Source organism: Camelina sativa, chromosome 16, assembly GCF_030686135.1.
Source record: "Camelina sativa cultivar CO46 ecotype springtype chromosome 16, ASM3068613v1".
NCBI classification, from domain to species: domain Eukaryota; kingdom Viridiplantae; phylum Streptophyta; class Magnoliopsida; order Brassicales; family Brassicaceae; genus Camelina; species Camelina sativa.
In genome coordinates this window covers 28,918,095-28,930,852 of record NC_141895.1, presented here as the reverse complement: position 1 = coordinate 28,930,852, position 12,758 = coordinate 28,918,095, and the positions used below count along the sequence as shown (strand labels likewise).

General features: G+C 32.7%; 3 protein-coding genes and 1 long non-coding RNA gene across 4 annotated transcripts; 2 read left to right on the top strand and 2 right to left on the bottom strand.

Annotated features, from left to right (window-relative positions):
* Window positions 1–2,087: 2,087 nt before the first annotated feature.
* On the top strand, window positions 2,088–2,867 carry LOC104752640 (uncharacterized). Its single transcript, XM_010474830.3, has one exon. The coding sequence runs from the start codon at window positions 2,144–2,146 to the stop codon at window positions 2,708–2,710; it is 567 nt and encodes a 188-aa protein (XP_010473132.2). The 5' UTR covers window positions 2,088–2,143; the 3' UTR covers window positions 2,711–2,867.
* A 799-nt stretch (window positions 2,868–3,666) lies between these two features.
* Window positions 3,667–5,175, bottom strand: LOC104754079 (senescence-specific cysteine protease SAG12). Its single transcript, XM_087493103.1, has 2 exons — window positions 4,501–5,175; window positions 3,667–4,356 (listed from the first exon to the last, which is right to left on the bottom strand). The coding sequence occupies exons 1-2, from the start codon at window positions 4,952–4,954 to the stop codon at window positions 3,758–3,760; spliced, it is 1,053 nt and encodes a 350-aa protein (XP_087349229.1). The 5' UTR covers window positions 4,955–5,175; the 3' UTR covers window positions 3,667–3,757.
* A 1,300-nt stretch (window positions 5,176–6,475) lies between these two features.
* Window positions 6,476–10,622, top strand: LOC147926063 (uncharacterized). Its single transcript, XR_015583752.1, has 3 exons — window positions 6,476–6,518; window positions 6,804–6,857; window positions 10,234–10,622. It is a non-coding gene; the product is annotated as an uncharacterized LOC147926063 (long non-coding RNA).
* Window positions 7,186–10,381, bottom strand: LOC104752638 (U-box domain-containing protein 45-like). The gene is made up of 2 exons (XM_010474829.3): window positions 9,915–10,381; window positions 7,186–8,109 (listed from the first exon to the last, which is right to left on the bottom strand). The coding sequence occupies exons 1-2, from the start codon at window positions 10,379–10,381 to the stop codon at window positions 7,248–7,250; spliced, it is 1,329 nt and encodes a 442-aa protein (XP_010473131.2). The 3' UTR covers window positions 7,186–7,247.
* Window positions 10,623–12,758: the final 2,136 nt, after the last annotated feature.

Below are 12,758 nucleotides of genomic sequence, written 5' to 3'. Positions count from 1 at the left end.
GGTGTTAAATGAACGTGTATCTAAAATCTTATCGGTATATGAGAATTTATGGGAATTCTAGTCAGTTGATAAGTTAAGAAAATTTTGACGCAAATAAAACTTTGTTGGTCCTAATTAACGTTTTAATAGTACAAGTTGTTCAAAGATTGCAAGTCATCGATAGAAAACATAAAACTTTCTAATCTTATTGATTAATCTTATTGACAAAAGCATATAACAGGAAAAAAAATATTAACTTTTTTTCTTCATATGAAAAGTATTCGAATGATATAGAGTAAACATTTGTTGTGGGAAACAGTATTATAGTTGTCACAAGAATTAAATAAAGAAGCGAAGTCCGAGTATGCAAAATAGTCAACATGATTTTAATAGGAGCAATAAATTGTTGCGTTCGTTCCACCGTACTCCTTAATCTATTTTCATGCAATTGTCATTTCACCGTCGGTGGCTCTCTCCTTATGGGTTTTTGTCGCATTGTTTTATTATAAGAATGTAAATATCATTATATCATTTAGGAAATGACATTTTAGGATTGTATATGAAGTTCAACCTAAAAGGATGGTCTCATACCAAATCAAAAAACATGGAAGCATCAAACATTTGAGATTAATTGGATCGATTAATTAAACTTTACGTGATGAGACTATAGATATTGCCAAGAAGATGAAGCAAACTGAATCTAGAGACTCCCCTAAGAGAAACCGGGACATGAAACAAGAACAAAAAAGAGGTGGACGCCCATCAACGGTAGCCCGAAAGAGGGGTTACGTGAGTGATTAGCAGCATGCATGCTTTGGGATATAATAGTGTTAAATATCTGATATCACTATGAGTGTTAAAACCAAAATAAGTACCCCATATTTGCGATATAATAGTTCTGATATTTAATGTTAAGATATGACCAAATAAATGCAGATCATATTTGTCTAGTAGGTTCAAACGTCTAGTAGGACCAGTCTCCATTCCCCAGCCTGTTTTCTTAAAATTTGTATAATTTTGTTTAAATCAGGTTGTTTAGTAATTCAACTATACTTCAAAGTTCAAATATAGAGTAGTTACTTAAAATTTAGTTTCCTGACAAATGTTGTTTTGTACATTTAGTGTAAATATGTTTGGTAAGATTTCTAATTTTATCCTTATTGTTTTAATGTATTGACCAAGAAAAACAATTGTACAATAGATAAAACTAAAAATATAATTATTTTTATAATTAATGTGTAAAATCCATAAATTATATTTAATATGAATCCGAGGGAATAAAAGTGAACTGATCCACTTTTCATACTGGGTAAAACAACATTGCTACACAGTTTTACTAGTCACATGCTCTTAGCCTCTTACCTGAGTAAAACGCCATTGCCACACAGTTTTAAGTTTTAACAGTCACATGCTCTGCACATGCTCTAAAACCGTATATGCATGGCTCCAACCAAAGAGTTACAAAAAAAATACTGTATAGATGAAAAAGTATTTTACTTTCAATACAAAATTCCGAATTGTCTGTTTTATTTATTTAGCACGTTATTCACAGACATAAATTTTCGAATCTGAATAACCAAAGAGCTATTAAGAAGTAAATGCATGCCATACATGAGAAACATAACGATACTTATTATCGAATGTGTTACTTTATCACATGTTTGAAATCAAATTCTGTTTGACGTAGAATAATAGATGGTAAATTTTAAATAGGAAAATAGGAAACCTCATGGTCATGTTGTCAACTGTTATCCTATATAAAACGAGTTGATTATCATAATCTATTGTGTAATTTACACGTAAATTTACTTGGTCAAACGAGTTGACAAAGTCTATTGTCACAATGTCACATTAAGCTCTATACGAAAACGTTCTTTTTAAAAGCGACGATTTAAATCTAAAACGACAAACCAGAAATAGAATATTCTGTGAAAAGAACAAAACCAAATTATAGACGCAAGAGAAAAAAGTCAAGTTTTATCCTAATTAGTAAAAGTTCAATCAAAGCAAGGAAGCTTAAACTTTTGAAAGTCGCTTGCGTAAAATTCAACGAGCGGGTCAAGTCATAAAACGATTTACTACACAGACACGCGTACTCAAAATCGTATAAATAGAGGCGTAGGCGTAGCATAACGTTTGAAGTGTAAGATTTTTTAAATACAAAATGGAAGTCCAAAGGCGTAACATAATGTTTCATATATTCCTCCTATCCCTCCTCATTCATACGCAAATCCAAACCGTTGGTTCACTTGATCAAGCCTCTCTCTCATCTATTGATCTAAAACGTCATGATCACTTTACTGTAGAAACGATGTCGTTTCCTAGTGATTTTGTGCGAAGACAGCTAGCCGGTGGAGGTGGTAGCAGCGGCGGTGGTGGTGGCGGTCGAGGTGGTTCTTCAGGTGGAGGCAGTAGTGGTGGAGGAAGTCGCGGAGGTGGAGCAAGTGGAGGAGGAAGCTCAAACCGTGGTGGCGGTGGTGGATCCGGAGGAAATAAGGGTGGCAAAGGTGGAGGGGGTGGCGGAGGGGTTGGCGGAGGCCGTGGCGGTCGCGGTAGTGGTGATGTAGAGGATGGTGATAGTGGAGGCGGTAGCGGAAATAGTGGGAACACTAGAGGTGGAGGACAACAAGTTCCCGTAGTTCCAGGTGGCAGATTTCCAAGCGATGGTGTCCAAATTCAATATTCTTTAGCATTGTTCATCTTCACGGCATGTTTAGTTATCATTTATTAGACTCAAAATTTTACATTTTTTTTTTATAGTTGAAATCTTTTGTTTAATATAATAATTGTGTTAGGTAACGTACTTGTACAATGTACATGTGTTGATCGGTTTGTGTTAAGCTACGTACAAATGGTAAACTGATAATAATGAAACGTTCATGCATACAGCTAGGGTCCTCAAAAGTTTAAGATCCAACAAATGTATAGCCCCTCACAAAATCATAAAATGGAAGCTAATATATGTCTAAAAAGGTAGGTAAGTACAGAATGAAACTTTAACTAAATTATTTGAACTTCTAGTACTATTTGGTTTTTTACTTTTTAGCGCATTTTTAAAATTTAATGTCTTTCACGGACAATACTAATCTTTCATTGAAATTTTAGTGTCAGTCATAAACCCGTACCACATCTCATTTTTTTCGTCGGTCGTCATTTCATCTGAGAAACCCAACGAGCCTGCCAATTTCATGATTTTTGTGAGAGCTTTTTGTATGTTTGAATTTCGGATTCCATTATCATAGTTAAGCACTTTGAAATGAAGATTTTCACTTCTCTTATCAATTAAAGAAGATTTTTTCTATCATTCTCTTTCCTAATTCCTTTATTTTAGTCATGTCCTTTGTTATCTTTTGTTCATGTCTTTATACATTCTGTGTGAGTAGTATTTGTATTGGAATATATATAGGTATAATAGATTAGTGATGTATTGATGATTATCAGGGTTATATCTTGTTGCATACTTTTCGTGATCTAAATTATTGGTTTCTCGATGCCCATGCAAGTGTTTGAATATATTCCGAACCATTTTTTTATGATCGTTTTTTATTCATTGTAGTTGTTTGTTAAAGTTTTTTTGGGAATCTAGTGAACTGGTTTGCATTGCTTGTTAGAACTCTTGAGTGTTTTCTTCGGCGCTTACGTAAGTTCAAAAAAAAGTCAATCCATTTGCATATGAAAACATGGGGATTGGGGACCATAATGTTATTAATTAAGAATTTATATTTTTTAATCTGAGTTTTTGCAATTAATTCAAGCACACAAATCAATCTACATGTATTCAAGCAAGAGGATAGAAAGCAAGCATCGCCAAACCACACATTCCTTGGGGTGCATCCACGTCTCTCTTGATCCTCATGAAACCATCTTCTCCCCAAGTTTCCCCCCATGAATTCTTCACCACCCAATACTTAATCCCTTCTTCACTCATTCCATAACCAACAATCGTGACCGCATGATGCAAATCCGTCCCACACTCTCCATCGAATATCCCACCCGAATAGTGCCTAAACGCAGCCCCCGAGCCTTCTATCCCCACGGAAACAGGCTGTTGAGACACCGCTTGTAACAAGGCTTCCTCATTATTCATTGGAACTGTTTCGTATCCGCTGATTGTAGCGGCACGGAAAGACGATGATTGGGTAGTTGCTGAGCTGCAAGTTTGTTGTGATTCTTGATATGGATAGTTATCCTCGGTGGTGATGCCTTGGTTTTTGATTATATACTCGAATGCCTTCGACATTATCCCTCCACGACATCCTTGGTTGTAGTCTCTATCACAATCTAAGAGTTGTTGCTCGGATAACGATACGAGCTGGCCTTTAGTAATCTTTGTGATACCTTCCACTGCCGTCACCGCCGAAAACGCCCAGCATCCTCCTGTTCCGGTTTCAAAAATTTAGTATTATTAAAACCATGAATTTATTATACACTTTCATGTAAAAAAAAAAAAAAAAGTAATGATGTAAAGAGTCAAGACCAAATAATGTATGTTGTTAAAAAAACAAAAGAATTAAAAATTACCACATCGGCCTTGATACTTAACGGGTGTAACGGCCCCCGCTTGTCTCCAGTCCATGCTCTCTCCGGTATCACTAACGTTACCATATCTAAACGGCACCGTTTTCTCGGAATTTGATGCTGAAATTTCGGTAATACTCTTCGGTACAACTAGTCCTGTGTGTGTTGCCCTGAATTCGTCGTCGGTGAGATCAGAGAACTCGTTGACATCCAACTTGTACGTGATGTTCTTGTTCATGTTGAAGTTTTGAACAAACTCCAAATTCTTCTTGAATATAGCAAACCTATTTCTTTTTTCGGATTCATCGGTGTAAACACGATGGAATCGAGCCATCCATTGCTCATGTTTCTCCACGGCAGAAGCTTCAAAAAGGCCACCACGAGATGTGGCTACCGAAGTCTTGTAACACAAAATAATAGTTAGAATGAAGATGAAAATACTTGACGCCATATCCATGAGGGTAATATGTATGGAATGTATGGGCGCAAAAATTTAAAGATAGTATCAATAAAATACTCTTTTTATTACAAATGTTGTGGTTATGTTACTTGGTTTGCCAAGAAGCATGAATGACAAAATGGTCTTATATAAGAAATTGTGAAGAGTGTGGTGGGATGTTGAGTGTGTGGTTTGAATGTTCTAACCAAATGACATGGGACAACAAATTGCGATCTTTCTTTATAATTACGTTAGATTCTGTTTTTATATGCTGACTGACTCAAAGTAAACGGTCAACAACTCAGTAAAAAACTTTGTTTGAAAAAAATAAAAAAATATATATATGTGTATATATCTATAGAAAGATAAATATGCATATCATTGCCACATATTTATGTTATATCGTACCAATTTTTAAAAAGATTTCTCCATAAAATTAAGAATATAAGACTGTTATCTTTTAAAATTAAGAAACATAAGAAAATCAAAAAAATACTAATATTTATCAAACGAGTTTAAATTATTCTTTGAAATATCCTATTATAACAAAACATCAAAAATACTAGATATACAAATAGCTCCAAACGAAATATGGATTAGAAAAGAGAGTTTCCTCAAAATACCACTATTAATTAAATATTCCAAATATACATTAAAAATTTTGGTTTTTCAAAAATATGAAAATTAATTTTAAAGGTTTAAAAAATTATTATTTTTTGGTTTGGATGTACTCTTTTAGATTTAGAGTACATTTTTTAGTTTTTATAGTTTAAGAAGATTAAATGGTTAGATTTAGTTTTATGGTAGTTTTGAAAACCCAAATCTTAAATGGTATTTTGGGAACATTGTGGTATTCTATGGAATAAAGTTGATATTTTTTGAAAATATTCCTTTAGAAAATTAACATCCAAAAAAACTACAAGATGTCCATTCGTGTTCACTCCTTGTTAATAGTATAAAATTGGAAGAAGGTGAGGAGTCTCACAAATCTTATCTCCCTAAAATGTTTAGATGTGATGTATGAGTGTCCAAGAATAATTCATATTATTGGATCTTATAATAGAACCAAAACAGCCTACTATAATACAGATATTGGAATCAATAACTTTGTTTTTTTGACCAATTTTTTTTTGCCAATGAATGGAAGGAAATCTCTCTTACCGTTTCAACGTAGAATGACCCAAAAATCTTAGCCAATGAATGAAAGACAGAAAGAGTACTTTTTGTTTACTCTTCGTTTTTTTGCTTATTTTTTTACGAGGCTTTGTTTTTTTTGGTCTTGATCCACTGTTTTCTATTATCTTGTAGTACCATGCGCTCGACAATGAGAACAAGCAAGCACCAACATTTCGTAAATGCGTCCAATTAAAATGTAGAATATTGAGTGATTTTCATAACCAAATTTTCAGAGAAAAATATTTTAAGATCCATTTTTTTCTTTTGTTATTCAAGTCCCATCATGTAACTCCATAATGCAATAACTGATTTTATCAAGTGGCCCTACTCTCTTATAAATACTAGTTGCAATGTTATTGTGATGTAGATAATGTTAGTGGTGTAATTGGTTGAAGTGCTCCCTAAGGCAAGTGGCCTTACTCTCGCTACAGTTTTTGTTTTGCTAATTCTTTCTCTCGAGTCTTGATATTTAAGGCCTTATTTTCTTTTAATTGATTTTGAAGTTTTTGCTTTGTTAATTTTATCGTCTACTAGTCTGCATACCATCATGAATTGTGAGTTAGATTTTATTATTATAAGTAGTAATTATAAAGATTTATGGTTTTCTCACGTTACGTTTGATATTGATCAATAGAGAAATTATGTTTTGGTACCCCTTCTTGAACTCCATTGTAAACTCTACTACAAACAGGTTGGGTGAGTCCTGGGATGGGATCTCCAATGAGCCTGAGGTCAGGGGAAGAAGGTAATTTAATTTAGTACCATTGTTTGAATTTAAATTTGACGAGTTGAAGATTTATTTAAGTAAAGTTAGACTTTAGTTGGGAAAATGTTTCAATTTGAAAGTTTTTCTGAACTTCTCTCTAATTTTTATATCTAAATTATTCGTTCTCATCGATTATCAACTATCTCTCATACCGTAACCAAATGAACTAGATTGGATCATGGATCCACAAATATGATTGATCCAAAATCAAGTTTAATTCTAGTATGGAACTCTAAAAGCGTTTCATATTTAGCAATTCCACTTCTTGCTTCTCCCTATTTTCTATTCCCTTGTTTAAATATTTCTGTTTTCAGAGCAAGACACTCACTAATCACGTTATATAGCAATATGAGAACACAAAACTAAAGATCAATAAGTCAAGCTTTTAGAGCTTGTGCTGATGATTAAAGACTTAAGCCTACAACTTTCACTCTCCATATCAACATTCCCTCTTCGAGTTATCATCTCCATGTTCTTGTACAAACTCTGTTTCACAAGATTCTTCATCATTTTCTTACCTTCTTGCCCTGACCTCGGACTCATTGGAGATCCTATCCCAGGACTCGCCCAACCCGTTTGTGGACCCGAATGAGGACCCACCCGTACATTTCTCTCATCCTTGAACCACTGCAAAAGTTTCACCGCCCTCTTTTGAACCAAAGGACTCCCAAGTAAGCTCACTTCAAGAAGAACCGGCACAATACCTGACTTGGCCATTTTCTCGCGCTGGCTCCAACTCTGATGAGCTAATACCATCAAGATATATGCCGAGTATTCTTGGCATTTTGGTTTATCTTCCCATGTTAATATCTCTATCAAATCTTTGGGCACAGCCAAACATTCCTCCATTGCCTTTTTACCCATTTGAGTCACTACCAATTGCCCTAGACTCGCTAGTGCCTTCTCTGACAAGTCTTTAGCTGACATTAGGCTTAGGAGTGTCTTCACTGCCCTGCTTAAGACCAATGGCTCTGCGTTTTCCAACACGAGAGAGAGATTGTTTATGGTGGCTAGACATATCTCTTTGGTCTTTATGTCTGTTGAGTCTGAGTTCATTGTGTCCATTAAGAACGGTAGAATCCGTGACGAAGCTACTGGTAATTGTGTGATTGTTAGAGACGAAAGTGAAAGCAGAAGCTCCGTGAAGCCATGTCTTGTTGATTGGTCGAGAACTTCAACATCATTAGGTAGCTTTGAGCATATTCCGGCGCTCACCATCAGTGCCTTGTTCCTGAAGTAAAAGTAGAAAAATAAGATGCTCAGACTTTTAATATTGTGATTTATAATTAAGGTTCATTTGTTAAACGGAAGTATTAAACAAATCTTCTAATTTCTCCAGATAAATCTTCTCTGCAACATCATACAAAAAGAACAATCAAACTTTTAATTCGATTAATGCAAAAGTATTCTCTTACACCTCTTGTTAGAGCCTTGTATTTTCTAAAAGAAGTGTGATAATCAAGAAGAGATAAAGTTTTGAGAAACTCAAGTAACATTGATTAAGTTATAAAAGTTTTCTTAACAAGTACATTTTAATCAATTTCAATTCAAGTACAAGTGACTTTTTCTTTGCACCGTTTCAACTTTTTGCTAACTTCTCTAGTCTTTGCTATACATCTCGAATTATATAAACATAACAAGATGTATGTTATATTATATGTATGGAGTTAGTTAGACACATAGACTAGGCAGAAGTCAGTGGAATATGATCTTCAACTTTTCTAATAGATGAATGGTCAATTAATGGCCAATTAGAGATAATACATACACTAATGGGCTGTCAACTAACGTGAATTGTCTCTCGACTCTTCCGAGTTCCGACGCACTCGGAATTAATATTTCTTAAAAATTTATTTTAACATTCATTATTAGACTATAATGTCACATTTATTGTTTGTTTATTAGTATTAAGAAATAGATGAATACTGTATATTGCAATACTGACCAATAGATAGTCATCCATTTCTTAGTGGATTGCCACCAAAGCTTTCCAAACTCTAATTAATTAATGTCTATATTCTTTGTATTTTTCTAAGTTATATAGGTACATGTATAATGTATTTTTTCAGATACTGAAGTTTGACACGAAAATGATTTGCAGATAAACTATAACAAACAAAAAAAAAATTCACTTTTAGAGTTATAGAGTTAGTGATATGGCACCTATATATGTACAAGCCATAAGGTGATAGTGTTACCTTTATGTAACAATCAATATTGACCAAATTAAATCAGAGAAAGAAAGGCACGTGAGGGAAACGTCGTGCGTACTTCATAAAGGCAAATTTAGACGCTACGGTAGGATCCACTATTTTTGGTTATAATTATCGATCGCATTAGTTTCAAAATCAAAACTATGACCAAACAAAAAAAAAATTGTTGACAAAAAGAAATTGAACTTTTAGTGAATGAAGAAAATTAGGCATAACATCAACTTTAGTAAAAGAATTAGTTTCGGGTATAAAATCACTCTAGTGGATAATTTTGTCAACCTATGATGACTTTATGACCTTATGTTTTTCTATATCCGAAACCTTCATTATATATTTTCAAACTCTTTATGTTTCTTAATAGTTTCCTGGTATAAATATGATATATTGTAAGTTGTAACCACCACTAACCTCTAACTCTAATCATCTTCGAAAATTCACATATAGCCAAGGACATTAATCCAAAAAAAAAAGGTAAATCCAATATATAATTTGGTATAAAGTCTAAACCTAAATCCAATAATCCAGTCACCATTGGATAAAGCTAAAAATGCAAGTTGATTAAAAATCAAATGAAAGTCTATCTAAATGATTGTAAAGCAAGACACAAGAAGGTGTAATTTGACAAGAACCATACATACACATCAAACAAAAACCAAGAGTAATACAATAATATTAAAAATTCTTTTAACATTTAACATCAACTGTATTTGTTCTCCTAAATTGGACGAATATTGACAATATATATACACATGCATCAAAGGTGATAATTTGATTAAATTAGTAAAATTCCAAATTGAAAAAAAAAAAAAAAAAAAGAACTTACGTGTAGGTTCCATGAGAAAGCTGAATAAGAGCATTGACGGCAGCTCTCTGATGGCCGGAGACATTAGAAGCCACCATAGAAACAAGAACCTGAATAACACCGAGCTCAGCCATCAGCTTCCGAGTCTTCCTGTCTTCTCGGGAAAGTTTCTCGATCTCGATGGCAGCTTTCTTCTTCTCTTCCCAGCTTCCGAAGTGAAGCTTCTTCACCGTTCTCTGCAACACAACCTCCTCATTCTCATCTTCTGGTTGCTTTGATACTACTGCTTCCGGGAGGTCCGCCACCTTCTCGGAATCTTGATGGTTTCTTGATTTTTCAGGTGAGGCTTGAACGTTGCGTTTGCGGGTGGATGCTTTGGATTTCAAAAGGCAACGAATCTTGGTGAAGAAGTGGACCTTCATGTATTGGAGTTGCCAAACTGAAGAAGTACTGGAAGAAGACGAGGGTTGTGTTCGAGAGGAAGACATGATGTGATGTTCTGTTTCTTTAGTGGACTTCGCTCGTCATATATATATCTGCATATTGATATTTGTCCTACTTTTAGGTACTTGGGCCAATAGGGTATATGCCTAATGCCGGTAAGATTTTTAGAAAAGTATTTACTTGTAAAGAAAAGAAATGGGTGTAAGTTTTGTATTGCATAACTAATAATGTTCTACTGTATACTTTACGTGTCCTAAAAAAATGATGTAAGTTTTCTGTTTTCAATCACCACAAAAAAATAATAACAATAATAATCGAAACGTAGTTTAAGTTACATCCTAAAACCCATTATAGTAAATTGTTTAGTCAGTGACTATTATCCATCAAAGAAGAGTCGGTAATTTCCAACTGCTTTACCGATGAGAGTTCGTTGGTAACACGTCAAATATATTTTTCGATAGTGTAAACTGATGTTCAATTGTTAATTACTCCGTTCAATTTAAATAAAATGTTGTTTTATAACCTAAACTTTTCAAATAAATGTTGTTTTATATTTATAATAAATATTTTAGAACGTTTATCTTCACCTATTTAATGTATGGCCAATGATGATATTTTCATCCTACTATATTAATTAGGAAGTACAAATAGGAAACTAACCTTAAAATGTGTAAAAAATTACATTCAATTGCCATTAGAAAAAATTAATTAAAACTAATTTGTACTTGAAAAAAAATAAAAAATAAAAAATTAACAGGTAAGATTTAAAAAAAGACAGATAACTATTAGTTAAAAAATAAAAAATTAATAGGTAAGATTTCAAATTATGATTCTCCTATCATCTTTCTTTTATTTTATTTACAAATTGTTTAGAGTTTTCATATAATATTTATGATTAATAAATATGCAAAAATATTTCTGCATATGTTGTGACTTTAATTTTTTAAAACGAAGATATATTACTCTTTTTTTTTTTGAATAAAAAAAATATATTACTCAATCTATGGAAAAAAAAATGTTTGTTTTAATTTTCACATTGGTGGGTTGGTAAAACTAAATTTATATATTTGATAAATGAATAATTTTTTTTTGCTCACATTTATAATATTAAAATTACTACTTCATATTTCACAAATTATTAATGCAAATACAACAAACAAACAATATAAAATTGTAATATTCTAAAATAATTAGTTTTAAAAAAGACATATAAAGATTTATAAAACAATTAAAAACAAATATTATCTCAAACAAAAATAATTTTTCTTATTATATTATAATTTGTTTTTCAATATGTGCATTTAAATATTTAATGACGCTTAATTTATAACAGAAAGAGTATGAGATATCGTAAATTAAGTGTAACGTTATTAACCGTTGCATATATACTACAAACCCGAAAGTTTGTTTTGTGAAAATTAATTTTTAATATAACCTAATTCCATCTGAAACTCGTTAGTAAATATCGATTACATACTTTATGTCTTTATACACTTGATTATGGGTGAAAATGCGATAAATTTGTAGAGCCAAAAACCATGATATATGAACTAGTTTTCAAATTTATTGTTATTTATTTTAATTTTCTTTCAAAAAGATTTATTGATTTTTTTTAAAAAGCTAGTATAGTTAAATGTAATTTCATTTTACATTAATATAAATGTAAGTGTGTATACTATTTAATTTGATTATATACTAATATATTTACATTCGATTATGTGTCAACTATATGTTAAGATGCACGACGTTTGATCATCGTCTGACTAACACATCTACCACTTTAAAATGTTGTAAAGAATTCTAGTTTTCAACGAAAGATTCCAAGAAAATGAATTAAAAGAAACCACCTTTCATTGGCCCTCGTGGTCATTTGAAAGGGAGTACCAGGGAATAGATCCAGATATATATAAAATGGGTGTAACAATGAATTATCATCTAATTGAAATGATCACTAATTATATTACGATTAAATTAAGCAAAGAAGGAATATTGTGGAGGAGAAGAAGGGGACAAGCGAAGAGGCAGCATAGTGCACATGCACAATAACAGTTTTGTCTCTTCTAAATCTCACCCCTCAGGTTACAGCAAAGATCATTGAAACACTAAAACTAATACTACTCTCTTCTTAATTTCTCTTGTTTCATTAATTAACACGTTCATGTGTGTCAGATCCAACTTAACCTCGGTACGACCAAAGATGGCCACACGTACTTGTTTAGAATACCACATTCAAAAACCTCATTAACTAAAAAGTGATTATGAAATTTCCATTTTTATATTTTTGAAATTGCCAAAGATAACCATTGAAATGGTTTTGGCCACGAGGAACAGACTTAATTGGCTTGGACTGATCTAACATCTTTGTGGCTTTTTAAATACATGTTGGTTTGGGAGTCGAGTTATAAATCGACTAAGGACTAG